At 40.9% G+C, this 18383-nt stretch overlaps 1 protein-coding gene across 1 annotated transcript in view; it reads right to left on the minus strand.

Annotated features, from left to right (window-relative positions):
- Window positions 1-18383, minus strand: part of LGR4 (leucine rich repeat containing G protein-coupled receptor 4) — an 81115-nt gene that overhangs the window by 15588 nt on the left and 47144 nt on the right. The window contains exons 3-6 of the mRNA XM_068397949.1: window positions 14519-14590; window positions 12865-12936; window positions 1723-1938; window positions 993-1064 (exon numbers count right to left, since the gene is read on the minus strand). Of these exons, the coding sequence (XP_068254050.1) occupies window positions 993-1064; window positions 1723-1938; window positions 12865-12936; window positions 14519-14590 (432 nt within the window). The remainder of the gene's footprint in view (window positions 1-992; window positions 1065-1722; window positions 1939-12864; window positions 12937-14518; window positions 14591-18383) is intronic.

The following is an 18383-nucleotide window of genomic DNA, read 5'->3' on the forward strand; positions in this document are numbered from 1 at the left end:
GTCACTGGCTTTACCGTGCCCTCGCCCTCTTCATTTGTTCTATTTATTCAGCATTCCCCTAAGCATAACAAAAGGCACTGCTGAAGGAAACAGCGCATTCACTGAGCGAGCTGAAGGGAAGTGGGGAGTGTAACGCAAGCGGCTGAAAGCCGTTCCTCGCCAAGGAGTGCTGTGGAGCTCGGATCTGGCCACTATGGACACCCAGTTCAGGGGGGAGCATGGACTGTCAGTGGGGGCGACAGACACGAGGCGAGGGGAAGGTGATGCTTCCCACCCCCACCCCCTGCTTCTGTCCGAAGGAGCATAAGGCTCACTGCTTCAGATCAACCAGTCCGTCATCTTAATATCTGCCAGTATTTGAAGTGAACTCAGGTGAATCTCTTGCGTGAGAGGCTGGGAACCAGGAGCTGGGCTGTTTTCTACCAGCCTGCAGAGGATCGGTTCAGGAGCTGCAGGGACATGTGAGCAAGTCTCCTTGGCAGGCAGTGGGGCCCATCCAGTAAGAGAGGAGCAGCGGAGAAACAGCCCACGGCAGCCCTCTGAGAAACCTCCTATCATCACACACCAGTTTTGGCAGTGTATCTTAAATATGTTTAATCCTACAGTAAATCTGAGAAACAAATATTTGTCCCTTATCACCCACAGGGCCACTCAAACACTTCTGATACCTCCACCTGACTCAGTGGAGTGCTATGCAAAGATATACCAGCTAGATCAGGGCTAGGAACATTAGAGACACATCATCCAGTGTGACATTTCACCCAGGCTAGTATTTACCTTCTTCTCAACATAGTTAATTGGTTTTGGTGGAGCACTGCACTGATACTAGCCTTCAGTTCCAAAACCTGAGCTGGACCTGTGTCGGTGGTACGTGTTGTGCTGTGCACACATGCCTTCTTTGCAAAATCTCCACCATACCAGTAAAGTAACCTTGATTAAGCTGGGAATGAGACAAACACTGAACAACGAATTACTTGAAGAAGCATACTTACAAGGTTTCAAGGTTGTCTAATCCATCAAAGCAGTGTTTTCCTATAGTTTTTATTTTATTATTATGAAGATGTCTAAAAAACAAAACCAAGTATGAAAATAAGTGAATGATTTCATATAAGTTAACAAATTAGCAGATATTTCTATGAAATCAAGACAGTTAAATGGTTTACAAAAAAACATTACATGAGGTGGATTATACAGAAGAATGTCTTTCACTTCTAGACAGAAATATTTCATCCTCATATGGGAACAGAATAGATTGCCCACAGTCAAGACAAACTATTTTAAACCTTTACTCACTATCCAGGAGGGTGATACAAATTTAAACATATAAATCGAAGTAATTTTTCATATTCATCCTTGGAGATATTTAAGACTACACAGAAACAGGTCTGTGGCAGATAACATTTTCTTCTTTTGATATCTCTGATAGCCTTCTCTGACAACCATTGGTTTGAAATATTCAATACTAAAATGAGATGTCAGGAAAATATATGGCAATCTCACTATCCATAGCCCATTTGACTTTCTGTTCAGGAAAAGGTCTTCAGCAAACCTTCAGCGGGTTGCCCATACATTATATCATCTTGTGTTGGCAGTATAGGCTGTTACTAGACAACTGAGCTAAAACGTAGCAAAATACCATTTTCAGTGCCATCCTGGCTTAATCAAAACTGTAACTGAGGAGAGAATCAGAGTGACCTATGAAATACAGTTACAAATACTCACAGAACAACAAGACTTGAAAGATTTGTAAATGCATAGTCAGGAATGTGTGTTATTTTGTTAAGAGCCAGCGTTAACGCCTGCAGAGAGGGGAGGTTGCTGAGCGGGTAGATGGGGACTTCTGTCAAACTGTTGTCATCCAGCCAAAGGTGACGCAACTGCACCAGACCCTCAAAACTGTCTTCTGGTATGGCAGTAATATGGTTCGCATCTAAACGCCTACATTAAAACAAAAAGAATTCACAAAGTAATCACACAAACTACAGATAAGTAAAAATGTTGTTTAAAGTCCTATTACTCCTAAATATTTTTTTAAGCTTAAATATGTTTTACTGAAATAATTTAATATCAGAAAGTTTGAAGGTTTACTGAATGATGCATGAACACCCTTTCAAGGCAAATGAAGAGCCCATATAAGAAAGGTTCATAAAAATTTCCTCTCTAGACATTTTTAATAAAACATTATAACAAATTCATATGCTTATAATCAGCTTAACCAACTGAATGGGTAACTCTATAGACACCTCTCCCGCACAAACCCCCCAGCTGCTAACACAGGAACAAGTCTTTAAAATGGTAGCTTGACAGTGTATCAGAGATTACAGAGGCGTTTACTCATTTGAACTGATTATCCCTATAGCCACGTTGTCGATAGCATCGTATGCTGTTATATGCTTTGTCTTGTGGTACCACTATACACCTGAAGCGACTACGTTAGAGAACAGGATTATTAAAAGCAGTTCTTGAGTGAAATCAGTTATGAATCATCCCGGCAAATAAAATATTATATCCTCAACTGAAACTGAGGAATTTCTTTCACTCTTGCACCTGATCCTTTCTAGCATGCTCCACAAAATAAATGCAAGATAGCACACGAGCACTGTTGACTATTGTACGTTACTGGATTTGCCATCACTCTCTTTCCCCAAATGAACTCCGACTGCAAACATCAGCAGTAGTGACACAGTGACTTAGTGACTTCGCTATCTTTCATACAGAAAGCCAAGCCACGTGTGACAATTAGCTCTGCTACGGTTACCGGCTCACCTACGCTATTGGGTTTCACCGCTTCTTCAGGTTTCAAAGCATCAAAAAAAGAACTTCACACCTGGAAACCTAGGAGGCTAAACTGCACGTCCTCAGCTCCGACTCCAGATGTGAAGCCCTCACAACGGGAGGTGCAGGTGTTGCTGTCAGAGTCTCGCCTAGAATCTTTATCCATGACAACTGACAAACCTGACACTGCACTCCTTGTCCGATGGCTTTGGCAGCGACAACAGAAACTCTTGTGCAAAAACGACATGTGCTCCTTCCTCATGCAGCACGCTCTGAATCAATTTGGTTTTTCATCTTCCTACATTAGCAGCAAAGTTACTTGGATAGCATCCCTGGCAACCAGGGCAGGCAAAAGGCACAGCAGGGACTGGTTCAAGTTTGTCTACACTATACCACGCAACCAGATGCATTGGGGGCGAAAGTGGGAAACCAGCCATACTAAAAGCGTAAGCTTGGGTTTACACAGACAGAAGCCCCAGGAATGGGCAGAAGCAAGGGACGGCCCAGCAAAACATTAATAAAGTGCTATTCTTCTTAAGGTGACAAGAGGAAAGGTCAGCAGTGACAGCCCACGAGACGAAAAAAATGCATAGTAACAAATCCAAGCCAGCGCAGGGCTGACAGCAACAGGCAACATTTGACTGTCCTCTGACCTAGAGGCCGTCTTCTCTAGGTCAACACACAGCTGAACCGTGGTGACTCCGCCGCAAACATGGAAGAAAACACCTTGCATAACTGCTTTGAAATGACTGGTGTACCAGCCACGGTATGTATGCTGCTGTCTGGGGAGTCAAAACACGTATAGGCTCCTCCATTGGCATCGATATTCACTACAATACAAATCAGCACAGGATTTGAGTTATATTAAGCATTTACCATGTTTCTAAAGCCATGACCAGACACGCTCTTGAAAGTCTAGCTGGGTTAGTTTAAGAAGTCGTTGCCTCCAGCCGTTCATCCCGTCCCTCTCTGGGCTGGCAGACTGGACCGAGTGACTGTGCTACATTTGTCCCCGAGCACAGTCACAACAGCTTAAATAGTAGCGAAAGTGCTTCTGGACCCCAACACTTAAAGGCCGTGCCAAATTCAAAGAGAGAAGACAAGCTTGATCAAGAATTAACGCACTTAATCGATTTCTGTGAGAGTTTCATTGTTGTGATGCACGTGGTTTAAATATTTCAAATTATTAGGCAAAAAAGTCAGCAGCTGAGTTTTCATGTAAAAAAAAGTCAAGAAATGCATCAAATTAAGTAACAAATACATCAATATAAGCGGGGACTTGGAAAAGTGTCTGCAGTCAAAGGCTCTCTCCTAAGATGAGTGAGGTGCCCTTAGTGCTAAAGCTGTACATCAAAGAGCTAATTCCTATGGTTCATATACTGGCATCCCCTTATCATTTGCCCCATGGTCTGACAGGTGTGTAAGCTACTCTGTTTGAATCCTTTTAGGCTGCACTGAGACTGGAACGTTACAGAGAAATTAAATGTCTGATGATAATAAAGAAAAAAAAATAAGGGGGGGTAAGGAAAAAAGCCTGCGGCTCTGCTTCAAAAAAAAAAACACAAAACAAAACTAGAAATTACCTGTCTTTCTTCTCTCTCCTAAATTCACACACCTCCCTGAAGATCAAAAGAATTAATTTTCCAGTGGAATAAACATATCCGAGTCTTCTCTTCAACTAATTTCTCCCTGCCTATCTTTCCCCCCGCCCTTTTTTTTTTAAGCCAAGCAGCATACTCGAGAGGCAGGTCTCAGTCCTTGTGACTACATGTCTATGCCTATGTTTGTCCGTTCACTGTGCTCCTTGCTAAATTCTATTTACTCAGGCAGACTTTGGAAAACAAAAACACACAGCAAAGCCCCAAGCCCTGCTCCTCCTCTCCCACAGTTAAAGCAGAAGATGACCAGAGGAAGGATGGACATACACAAGGGAGTCAAGCCCACACCAGTAAAACTGAGAGGGGAAAGACGACCACCATCCACCGTTGTCACCGAGCAGGGAGGTTTGGACGGTGAAAAACGGTGCTTTTCTGGCTCTCTGTCACTTCTTTGCAAACATTTGGCATCATCTTAACAAACACAATGTCTGAATACAGCTGAAAGTAATTAGCGATGCCAAATCATAAGGCCAATGTCAAGGAGAAAGATGGGACATCATGCTGTGATTATTTGCGTCTCCCACTCTCCATTCACAGCGCGACTTCCCGATCTCTGCGTCTGAAGATCACTGTGCTAGCCCAAGAGGCCAACAGATGTATCAATAAAACAACTGAAAACAGACGGTTTGCCCAGAGTTTTCATCGCGCTGCGTTTACAGTTTTAAAGGGAAAACCTGTGATTTACAAATGTTACAGGAACAAGCACAGCATCAAAAGAACCAAAGTGGGCATTATTATGATTACACAATAAATATTCATTGGTGCTGGATTTCTGCTATTAGTTGTCATACCTCAAGACTTATTTTTAACTAATTCAGCCATTTCTGTCTCATTCACATTTTGGGGGTTCCTTCATGCCTCAGTGTAAGCCTGATGTGCCACAGTTTTTTCTTTTTTCCCCTCTTTTAAACAGTCAAAGCTTATCCACATTATGTTCAATGCACAAAACACAGCTGAAATGCTTTTATTTAATGTGAAATGCACATAGTAGAGTACTTAGTAAAACAACTGAAAAGCAAACCTACAATGTTTGACAACTTCCACAAAATATTACAACTATGGACCACACCTTTTCTTTAAGATGGGATAAGGGAGTATTCACCAGCTCCAACAACTAGCAAATAGCAAGTAATATTCTTTACTTGGACTGAACTTTTACCAAGACTGTCCTTTTCCATTAAAGTGTTAAAGATAAGACTATCTTCTTGGAATTAGAGCTTGCAGCATGTGTTTAAATTCCTTAATCTTTCAGAAGCTACTCCAATTCCAGCTTCCCCATAGGCATTGGCTTGTGCAAGACCTTTACTGTTAGTCTATAAATTCAGAGTTCACTTGCAGAACTGTCATCTTCACTTTTATTACCTGTCAGGTTCCCTCCTCACACAAACTCCAACTGCACAAGAAGAGCAGGAGCATGATAGAAACCTATATATTCAGCAGCTCTTATATCAGTATTTGACATATTGTTAAAACAAGTAAAGAACATAGCAACTTAAAGGTCTTCAAATAATTAACTCAGCTTTAAGGAAACTGTACAACTAATATGAACTCCTACCTCAATTCAAATGAATAAAAGTTCCAAAGTCTAACACATGCATTTGTAGGAATTTTTTTATATTTATATAGAAATATAAACACATACAAAATTACCATCCTGACTCCAGTATATTTCAAATTTTCATCAAGTTTTTTCTTAAAACCTCAGGCCAGGCCTGCCAGGAGCACACTAGTGTATGGAGAGCAGATACTTGGGAGGTAGCATGGACTGGCATGGCATCCAGCTTTTTTAATATATTACAGTGGGGAGGGAAGTCAGGAAAAAAGCTTTGATAAATTTATTCATTTCTAGAGCACTGGGAGCTTAAGAAAAAAAACCACCAAATCTCCTCAGTGTTTCCTTGGCAGCTCCCAGGAGCCAGGCAATCCCCCTCCTCCCCTGGTCTCAGAAGTGTCCCTGCACCACACCAAACCACAATGGAAATGGCTGTGCCGGAGACTTGCACAAAAGCAGGTGTTTGCCAACGAAGCGGGCACGGCAGCACTGTTACTGGGCACAGCATCTGCTTACACGGTTAAAAAGGCTAAAAGGCAAGGACACTCATGGCCCCATTTGGGCTGGGCAGCAGCGCTGCTTAGAGCAGGCGCCCTACAGCCTGCGTCCCTCCTGGGTAGTGCCAGGGAGGCCTCCAGGACCATGCTCGCACATCTCCTCCGGCTGCCCAGTCCCTCCCTCTGCTGGGACAAACCACCACCAGCACGCCAGTGGCCATTGCTGTAGATGCTCCCCCCGAGGAGCCAGCCACACTCCTCGCCACAAAGGCCACCTGGGTGTTGTTGCAGATGTGAGATACATCTCATAAATGTCATCTTAGTAATAATATTCACTATGAATGTAACTGCCACAGATTTTGTTAATGCTTTTTGCCTGGGAAGAGAAGACCATCGCAGATTTGTTTGCAGCTACTATCCCAGCCTCGCCAGCTCTCATCCGTGACCACACTTGGCCTCCCAGGCTTCAGCAACTGCGAAATTTTAACAGCCTTGTACTAATAGCAAGAGTTTAACGTTGATGTTAATAAAAGGAAAATCAATCCTGACTCTTGTGTTAAACCACTTCTGCTCAATGGCAATCATTAAAGAACTTTGCTCTTTAAAGTGCTCCTTCAAAAACCACAAAGAAATCACTCAAAAAACACTGGAGTAGATTTTTAGGTTTTGAAGTTGAGTACTGATAAGCCTGGTACCTAGGAAATTCTGCTACAATGCAAGGCAATAATCCTACCATGTTAACAGAGGTACTTTAAAATACTCAGCACGTTTGCTCATTGTATCAAGCAGCAGTTCTCTGTACCGTATGTGTTGAGAACATCAATACGAGGATTTGCTTTATTCAAGGACAAATCTACAGCAGCTCTCAGAAACTAATGATACATGTCAAAGCTACTTCAACCACCAGTATTGATGTGCCAGCGTATCTATTTCTTCCATTCAAACATTTAAGATGGTACCAGTCAGAGATCACACAGTTTGCTGCAAATCACCCACAGAGGATTCAGCTGATCTTTACCTACATGCTGTGTAATTTCCACCATCCTGGTGAAGTTTCTGATCATTCTATTTCTAAATAATTTCCCCATTTTTATTTAAACATTAGTAATTCCTTAAGCCCAGACAGTTAAAAAAAAAAAGGCTACAAAAATCTCAGATTCCTGAAGCTCACAAGAAATACCCATACCTCAACTTTCAAGAAAAACAGAACAGCTTCTGAAGGTGAACGTGGCACAGAAAAATGAGATTCTTGTCATTCAGCAAGTATGTAAAGTTCATGAAGCAGTATATTTAAACTGCTGCATATTTAAAGATTTTTCAGCACAACCAAACATGCTCAGGAGAGCTCTTACACATTCTTCACTAAAAAAAATGCAAGGGAGGAAAGTATATTGAGCATATTTAAGTTTGTATTGTTTCTGCAGGTTAAAAAGAAACGTGTGTGAATTTCTCCCTTTCTCATTCTGGTGCTGCTAGTTTAATTCTACATCTTAACACAGACTCACTTGAGGGCTGGTCCCCTTTAACCCTTTAATAACAGTGAAGCAGGGACCTAAAGGCTCTGGAGAACATGACCCATTACAAGTTCACCTGCCACTATTAAAGGTGCATACTACATATAAGACCATATAATGCCTCTTAACTTCATCTAGTCATTGCTGTTAAGGAACATCTTCAACAGTCTCCCAGACAAGATTATCCCTCCAGATAGCCCTGTCCTTCAAAACTCTCTAATCCAAAGTCACAAAAATCATCAACAGAAACCATAAAACACACTTTAAGAAAAAAATAGCAGATTTAGAACAGAGCTAGTGTATTTTTTGATACATACAGTGTTTGCATTATCCTCTCCAAATTCAGGGATCTTCCCTTCTGACACCTACCAACATGCTTATGGTTTACATTACTAAAATTGTTGTCACCAACGTGAACTACCGCTTAAAGCTGTGCGGTTTCATTATGGTAACAGCAGAACGTTTCTAGATTTGATTTGAGTTTTGCTTTCTTTTTTTAATAAGTACAGATGTAACTTGATCTGTATAAGCAATCCCTCCTAAAATAAGAAAAAGCTAGAAATGCAAGGCTATAGCAGATATGTGCTATAAATATATATATAGCAGACTTAAAATGTGTCCTGACTGACTGAAACACGCCTCAATCCTCTGTCCCCATCCTTTTTTCATACATTTTTACCCTGCAAAGAAAGCTCCTGCTCCCATTTCTCAGTCCCACACTAGGACCCCAATCTTTCCTGCCTGGGCCAAGCTGATTCCCTCTCCCAGAAAACAGAATCACATTCCGGTTCAGCACGTTCACACCTCAAGCCCGCTCCAGCCTCCTGAGATAGGAAGGCAGACTGCAAAACTGGTTCTGATGCTGCAGACCAGGCTTAGGGAGCCAGAACTGCTACCAGGGACCGCAGAAAATCACTGCTGACCACGCGCGAAGACACACACCCTGCAGCGCAGGTGAACACCCACACAAAGAGACAGGCAGGAGCTATCACAGTTGAGTACCACGCTGGCATGATCCCAACACCCACAATTTGGGAATCTGGCACAACAGCGTAGCTGCAGTGCTTTGAACTATTGCTGCAGAACGCTCTAATATTCCCTGCACGGGGGCATGTGCACACACGTGCAGGGAGAGTAACTCGGCGATTCCTGAGCTACCATTATAATAAATCATCTCCGATATGTTAGCAGCTATTGACAGGCTTTCAGAAATGACTCCTGGATGTGATGGCAAACGCCCGCTAAAATTAGCGGCAGTTAGGGTTTTTTGAGTTTAAACGGAACACAGTTCTCCTCGCCAAAGCATCTGAAAGTCTGTTTAAATAACGTAGTTCCAGTATTCGTTGCACACTGAGGACTGTACTAGAATATTCTGTGCTATGACTTAAAATTCACATGTAGCTGGGTTTCTGGGGTGAATTAGAGCAACCCTTGAAGCTGCTGTACAGAACCATTTTACAAATCCCCACATTCTGAGTCAAAGCTCAGAAGAAATGTTACCAAAATAAGCCATCGCAGTCAAACACGCTAAGGCACTTAACGAAGTGACCCTCTGAAATGGCTCCCCGGTCCTCCCAGGCCCTGCACACGCTGCTGGAGCCACACACCGCTTTACTACCTCCGGCTCTCCGGACGACCCTGGGATCGCCAATAAACCTCACCAACACCATTTCCAGATCTAAAGTACAAAGTACGCCGCTTCATTACCTTGCGATAACAAAAATAGACTGTTGATGCTTTGCAGTAATTGAAATGCATCAAGACTATTGTTTACATTTGTGAAGCTCCTTATTTGTCAGGTTTTTCTGCTACCAAAAGCCGCGGGCACAAGCTGGGCAACTAGTGCCTCCTGTCTCGGTAGTGCAGTCCCACGGTCCCAGATATCACGGCGTCTTGCAATGTGAGAATACATCCTGCCAGATAAACCTTTCTGGGGTGCTAGACAGCGAGCTTCCACTCACTAAAACCCTTTCATTTTGCTAAATTTCATCTCCATAAATAAGGACTTTATTCTAACTCTCTTTCAGAGGCCAGAGCTGGGAATATATCCAATGTAAACAGAAAATAAAGAGCTGTCGTTTAGCATTCTGAACCAGGCTGGCTACTTGCCAGCTATAATATAAACATTAGAGATCCTGAAGCTCCTGTAACCATCTTCTTTATTTCCACCCAGGTATGTTTACTGGGCTTGTTAATACATACAGTGTGGCAACCATCTTCCTACGCAGCTAGAAATTGGAGCGCATTAAGAGAGAAATTGAGATAGTTCTCCAGGAGCTGCAAACCAAATGATTATCAATATACTATAAAGTTTTATGAGCAAGTAATTTGTGTCTTCACCAAGAAAAAAATCCCCCTAAAGCCTGCTTCAGAGCAAACTGGGAAACTGCCAAAAGAGAGTCAGTTACGTGATGTTTGAACTTGCAGGTTTTGGATGGAGATTATATACTAAAAAGGTAGAAGCAGGTTTTTTAACATATATTCTGCAAAGAGTTATTTTACAAGAAGGTCACAGAAGCTCAGGAGCTTTAAATGAATTTTTGACACAAATTCCTTAAAAAAAAAAAAATCCCTTCCCCCCCCCTCTTTTTCAAAATTAATAAAGCAGCATGCTGACCCTTATGATTCCATGCTCACACACAAAATTCAGAGGACCAGTCCTACATTCCTTTGCCAGAAGGTGCTCCCTATGTTAGTAGGGGATATGCAAAATCACACTGTAATTTTGTGAGTGATGCAATAAACAAAAAGTTTTCCTGAAATTCTCTGAAATGACAGAAATGCATTCCGGTGCAGTAAACAAACTGCATAGGAAAAAATGCTTTACATTTCTCACTATGCTTGTCTCAAAAAAACAGTTTATTGTCAAATTGCTGTCAATTCTAACAAATGATGGTGATCTTGCAATGCAGACAGATACCCTTCTCAGGAACAGAGAGATCCACATCTGTGGAAGAAAAAAAATTAATCTTCCTGAGCTTCTGACAGCGATGACTCCCAGACTGCATTTGCCCACCATATTTCTAACAGCTATTCTGAAATCTCAATTTCGTTTTCCTCAGAAAAAGAAGTAATAAGTAGCTTGCTACTTATTAACCCAATTTCTTCCTTTTTCACCTTCCTCAAATTGATACAGTTTATCATTTAAATATGAAAAAGAAGCTCCCAGAAAGGGAAACCTCACCACACTTTAAACTGTTACTATTGTATTTTAATTACAATGATGCTATGTCAAGCTATTATACTGGTTACATTATACAATATTACATAATCATTCCACGATTTTTTTCAATAACTAAAATGTTGCTTTTTTTAAATGGCTAACATCATCTTCTTTCCAATCATATTAAAAATATATGAATTTAAAAAAAAAAAGAGAGATGCCGCTTAATTTATACATTCATTATTTTTCCCTTAATTTTGTCCCTTCCCTTCTGCACATAAAATTATCATCAAACCAGCAACTGGAGATTTAATATTTTCAACTTTAGAGAATAAACATTACTGTAAATAAGTAGAGAAAAAAAAACATGTTCATTGAAAATGAAATGGATGATTTGTAGACAACAAAAGTATTTACTAAAGTAGTTTCTTTTTTTTTGGCATCACAGAAATGCTAGAAGCCAGGAAGGAGTTTTGTTTTGTTTTTTTTTTAAATAATTGCTAAAGGGTTATTCACATCATGTAATTTGAAGGATTTTTATTACAACTCATAGTATTTGCACAAAGCAGACTGGGGCCCTCGAACCAAGGTATTCTCTCTTCTATGCACACTCTAAAGCAAGAGGGACACGTGGACATTAAATTTGAAAAATGGCTGCAAATGGAAACCTGCATCTCTCCTACTCTTGGATCCAAAAACCTAGAGAAGTCCGTGCCAGCTCGTGGCATCAAAGCTTCCCACGCTCGCCGTCGCGTGCAGGAGATCCGTGCTGCTCGCTGTGCTTTCTTCAGATGGAAAAGGCAGGAATGCCCGAGCAACTATGAGAACGTAGTAGCCATGATCCAGCTTCAGGGAATGCAGAAAGCACCTTTGCAAAAGTTGTGCAATAGTTTGGCAAAGCTATTTTGCAAAACTAATTTTTTTTTTTTGCAAAACTATTCCATAATCTGATGCAACACTGAAACAAGCGGGATCTGTTTCTTCCAGAAACCTAAATTTTGGCACAGAGGGAATAGATAATCTGCCCTCTCTCTGTAGGTAGCAGAAAGGAGGAAAAATTTTGAAGCCCTTCCCCCCTCCACCTCCTCATCACAGTGATAAGCATCTACCACCTAGAGAGCTGTAACTAACTATTAAGGTCTGATTAAGATGCTTTATAAAACATAATAAGCCATGAGATAGTACAAGCACATATGAAGTATTTTATGAGCAGCTAGCAATAATGGCTGAGGTGTTCATAACTGTCTGTGTGATTTCAACACCTTCCAGTAAAACCAATACTATGTGTGTCTCAAGCAATACTCCTTCCCAGAAACCCCTCTTCCTCCTCCAGATACAAAAGACTTGGGCATGATTCATTTTTGCACAACATTTTAAAATTGCTTAAACACCTCAGGACATGCAAGAAGGATGATAAATGTTTAGCTCCACCGCCACTGCATTTATACAGCAATCTTGTACTTGCGTTTGGGTTTTGAAAGAGTTTGGATTTGGGTCACCCCACCAAAGATGACAAAATTCCTTATGAACTTAAGTTGGGAAACTTTTCTCCAGCTGAAACTGCAATATCAGAAAATCCAGGTACGTTATTATACTTACATGATTATAATTCAAAACTCTATACACTGAAGCAAACGTGTACAAAGTGACTGAAAGTAGAACTTGGAGAACAATACAAGAACAAAAGCAAAGTAAGAAAACTTACAAGGACTGTAAACCGCTTAATCCTCTGATGGCCTCATTAGGTACAGTCTTCAGCTGATTGTTCTGTAGGGTTCTGTAAAAATCCACTGTGTTAGTAAAGCAGAATTTGACAATAATCTTTACTAACAGTAGAGGTGACAGAAGAGCCCATGGTCCTGTTATGGTTTCACAGATTTCTAGTGTACATAAAAGCATGTAGAATTATCAAGACCAGGTACCCAAAGGCAACAATGAAACAAGAAAATGGTCTGTTTCAGTTTTATTTTAATTCATTAATTAACTGCATTAATTTGCAGAGAACAAGCCTCGGACATAATATGCTGAAATTCTCCCGAGAACTCACTGAAGAGGTTAAGCAACTTAACACTAGTACAAATTTGCTACAATGAATGATATTTTATTATTTTCTTGTGAAATCATCCTATACATGCTACAAAATACACAAACCTCTAATTTTTCTTAAAGCCGCATCAATACACAATGCACTAACAATCTAATTTACAAAGTGTGTTCACAACAAAGCACCTCTGGGCACAACATTAAAAAGACACAAAATTAAACTAGAGCCAAGCTGAGTTATTTTATACTGAGTTTTTTTCAAAAACTTCTCTTACGGAACAACATATTGCATGAGGAGTTCTATAAAGAGAATGTAAGTAACTGAGATCTCACACATTACAAAATCTTATTAGATTTTGGTGCATACTGGGATAAAATGCAAGTGGACACGTAAGTTAACTGTTAATTAATATTCAGGTCCCCATTTTTTCAAGGACTGGCAGAATTTCATGCACCTCCAGTGTTGAGTATCCTGATGGAGATACCTTCAAGAGCCTTGACACTCTGCATTCAATTTACAAAACATCATATTAAATGGTATTGCAGATGGGCAGTTTCCTAATCTGTACCCTGCTTATGCTGTTTATGCTTCTTTCTTTACAACCTCAGGGGTCCTTTTCCACTATTTTTTCAAATATCTGTTTAACTATCTATTACCCTACTAGCAATTGGAAATTTTTACACCTACATAAATGCTACAATTTCTGGATACAGGTTTTTAAAACCCCAAACAACAGAGAGCTCTTTTTATCCTTAGCTATGAAAAAACAGTTGAAACAAATATTCTTATCAAAGAAAAACAGGATATGGGAAACAGGACACATAATTCTAATTTTTTTTATTAAAACTTTTTTTAATAATAGTAAGTCGTTTTCACCTAAAGAAGCAAACTACAGAATTTTTTCTATCGCTGGTAGGGGATGATTCAAAGGTCAGAGTTTTAAACCTCTGTAAGTACTAGTACTACCTGATAATGTCGGGGCACCTGATGGAGTAAGCTGAGGGGACAGAGAACAACAAAAAGCTTTACATGTCCTTCTCAGGATTTTTCCTTCTTAGGATTCTTCTGCTACAAAATATACTTCAGAAGCAAGTAAGCATTCTGATTAAATGCAGTAATTACAGTTTAGTCAAGTTCACCACTGCTCATCATCACCACTTACAGCAGGCTTTGTAAAAAAAAAAAAAAAAGTAGGAGAGCTATAATTTTGAGGCAGGGGCTCAAAAAAATTTCCTCCAGCCTACCAGTAAACAGGCTGGCTGTGCACTATGAAAGCATACAGCTAGCTATGAAGCTCTAAAACCCGATTACTTACAGAACTTTGAGTTCTTTCAACCCAGACAAGGCCTTTGGATGGATAAAAGAAAGGTCATTGCCAGCCAGTCGCCTGGAAAAAAATTGCAATAATAATTTCAGTCACAAAATACAGTACTTCTAGAACGGTCTAACAAGGAAAATCACCGATAATCAAATCTTGCAAGCAATTATGCATTCTGCATTTGATTATGCCATATTCATGATCTTCCAAGTTTACAACAGTTATTTTAGTCATTGCACATTTTTAACAACAAGAATGCATTACTCAGCCTCGTGGATATACTTCTGCTAATGTGCTAGAAAAAACACACCCCAGAATGACACAGAATCTTCTTATGGTATCAGGTTTGAAAAGTGCATTTACCAACTATTAACATGATCCTCTGGCTTTCAGCGTTGCTCTGCTGACACATGCTCTGGTACCCATGTGTTTTTAATCTATACAGCAGTTTCTAAAGAAACTATGCAGTTAAGTAAAAATAGCTAGATACTAGCATGAGGCAGGGAGAAGTTCCTATGAGAATCCCAAACGTGAAGATGATGGTCGCAAGCAGGCGGTACGCTCACAGTGCTGACAGTTGACAGGACGCCTGCTGACATTACCAAGACATAATCTTGGTAATATTTCATCTTTTTGGTCAGCTACTTGGACAAACTTTTCAGGAAAGAAAACTGTTTTGGGGAGGGAGAAAGGGAATAGGATTCTCAGCCGTACTCATTCTCTCTCAAGATGTGGCCTGTTTCAAACTTGGACTCCTAGACACTAACACCAAGTAAATTGTGAAAACCACTGTGATATTAAAAGTCATAAATACAAAAGAACACAAAGCAGGAAAGCAGAAACAGCAGCCAAAACAGCTGCTTTCAAATAGCTCGTTCCCCCTTCCCCCACTCCTTTTTTCCTTCAACCTTTTTACCTCTATCCTGACCAGCAGACCCTGTGTGGTCCAACCTTTGTTGAGCTGCTAATAGTTGTGACACGAGGTATTTTATTAAGGGTAAAAGACACTAATGCAGAACACCTGGTAATCCATAGCAGCCAAAAGATACCATCATTTCAGCCAAAGTATATGCATTCAGACTTGGTTTCATACCCAAGCTAAGCAAAAGCCATGCTGGAGAACGTTGTACAATGAAATCATCCGGTGGAAATACTATGTACAATGCAGTAAGTGTTAATAATTAAAAAACACTCAATGTGCTTTAAGAAAGGTTACAGAATATCAAAACCCACCTCTGCTGTTACAGGGCACTGTGAACCAAGCCAGCCACACTAAGGGGAAAATATTATTTCAAAGAGGCAAATGCAGGAAATAACAAGAGCATCATCTAAAGCATCAGCTTGCCAGAACACAGCAACGCTATTACGTTTTTATCTTAGTCTCTATTTCTATGTACATAAAAGAGATTACCCAAAGCAGCTGATGCCTACATAAATCTGCTTGCAACAGAACTAATGACAATAAAATGCTGCCTGATAGAGGGGATGCTAGTGATGTTTATCAAATCCATTTGTCAAAGGTAGATGGTTTTATTTATAAACCATCATGAACAGGAAGGTGACAGAAGCAGCAGATACTACTCGATTTTAGAAAACTGTGTTACTATCGTTTGATAAAGTAGACCTTGGTATTTAGTCCTTGTATTCTCACGCACACCCCAATCGCCACAGCTATGGCTCTGACTTCATTACAAACATCCTTAAATCTCAGCTGCTTCTGCCTTAAAAGAAAAGAAGACATCTCCTGACTGCTGAGAAAAGTTTGCCTGTGTGACTTGTGTATAACCAAACAGCTCTGAAACCAGAAGAAAAATAAAAAGAATCAATGTATACTTGTTCTTGAAATCTCCTGCCCGCAAACAACCTCAGGATTTCGGAGCTGTGATGTGATTTTTCGAACGCTTTGAATTTTTAACATGAACGAAAAATTCCAGATGGCAACTAAACACTCCCCTAAAATTAATTTTGTTGTCAGTAGCTGCCCAAATCAACTGTATTAACTTTATCTGGGGGGACATGGAGGGGAGTTTGCAATATTTCATGGCTTTCTTTTTAACAATTTCCTAAGAAGTTCATTGTAAACAGAAAAAAATATTGATGAAACATGCTGGGTCTCTACACCAGAGAGCCAGTGATCTGCAAAACACATGTTCATTTTTAAAAGTGTTCAAAACATCAAAATAGAAATCCTCAAATCAAGCGAAATTTAACTGAGGCTATAGCACCGCATTATTTTAGCACTCAAACACTGCTAGCTGACGCTGATTACCTACCACACGCTTCAAGAAGCGGCAGCCCTGGTAAATGTCCATCAGGCAGCTCTGGCTGCAGCTCTGCCGAGGCTCCCCGCTAAAGGGGCTGCTGTGCGCCTCGGCAGGCATCTGCCCTAACTTCTCCCTCTCCCCTGAAGAGGCCGGGGATTAGGATTTGTTTTAAAAAAAGCTAAACTAAATCCAGTTGAATAGCCTGCCCCAGTCTCACTGAGCATCACTAACACAACCTACAGAGCACTGGAAACAGAACACAGCTGAGCCAGAGCAAGGCTTGCGTGACTCCCCATGGCAAGGCTTCGCCTGCCTCAAGGCAACTCCTGATTATTCAGCCTTTTTTGCAACAAACCAACAGAAAAAAAACCTCCAACCTGCAATCCATTACATTTCCGTTTCTCCTCCATCTGGCAGCCTTCCAGGAAACAGGATACAACTAGCCAAGTGTGCAAAGGCTTTACTAATCAGTTTGCCAAATATACATTTATCATTCCCGTTCTAGCCTTGGGGAGCCTGGCTGCTCCTTAGGAGGTTTCAACTGCAGCTCTCCAGCAGGCAAAGACCAACATATCGAACGCCGCTCTCAACACGCTTCCCTCTGCTGCGGCACGCAGCATCTGGGAGAGGGTGGAAAGATTTCTCTTTACATAACCAGGTTCATTTTAAAGAAAGAAACGAAAAATTAATAGCATATAATATAGCGTAAATACAGCATATAAATTAAGACATCACTGAAATTGTCCAGCCAGGTTTTCCACGTTACCTTCTTTCAGCAGGTCTCAAGAATAGTCACATTCAGATTCTAATCATAGAATGGTTTGGTTTGGAAGGGACCTTAAAGATCATCTAGTTTAACTCCCCTGCCACAGGCAGGGACACCTTTCCTCTAGACCAGGTTGCTCAAAGCCGCATCCAACCTGGCCTTGAACACTGCCAGGGAGGGGGCAGCCACAGCTTCTCTGGCAACCTGTTCCAGTGTCTCACCACCCTCACAGTAAAGAATTTCTTCCTAATATCTAATCTAAATCCACCCTCTTTCAGTTTAAAACCGTCCCCCTCGTCCTATCACTACATGCCCTTGTAAAAAGTCCCTCTCCAGTTTTCCTGTAGGCCCCCCTCAGGTACTGGAAGGCTGCTGTAAGGTCTCCCCAGAGCCTTCTCTTCTCCAAGCTGAAGAGCCCCAACTCTCTTTTCAAATATAATGTTTAAAACAATTGAATATTTAAAAAGCACCTCTGTTTCTCTCTTTCTGGCTCTCATACACACACACTAAATAGGCTAAGGAAAGTCACAGTTTTACCAAGCCCCAAACTCCAGCTCATGAGAAAGGAAAGAAGCTTCACCTCCTTGCAACAAGATTCATTAACCTGCTTTGGACCAGCCCATGGTGCGACAACTCCACACTGCTACGAAGCTACCCAAAGGCAGCCCTACATTTATGCTATCAAGAGCTGAGTACCCACCTTCCCTTCATTTTGAGTGGAAAGAGTCTCAGACCGGGTCTGAAAGCCCATCTATGGTTACTGAGTCAAGGCACATCACCATTAGTTAGAGCTCTTTTTCCAAAAGGCAGAGGACTGTAAAACACATTCATC

This window comes from Nyctibius grandis, chromosome 4 (assembly GCF_013368605.1).
Source record: "Nyctibius grandis isolate bNycGra1 chromosome 4, bNycGra1.pri, whole genome shotgun sequence".
NCBI lineage: Eukaryota > Metazoa > Chordata > Aves > Nyctibiiformes > Nyctibiidae > Nyctibius > Nyctibius grandis.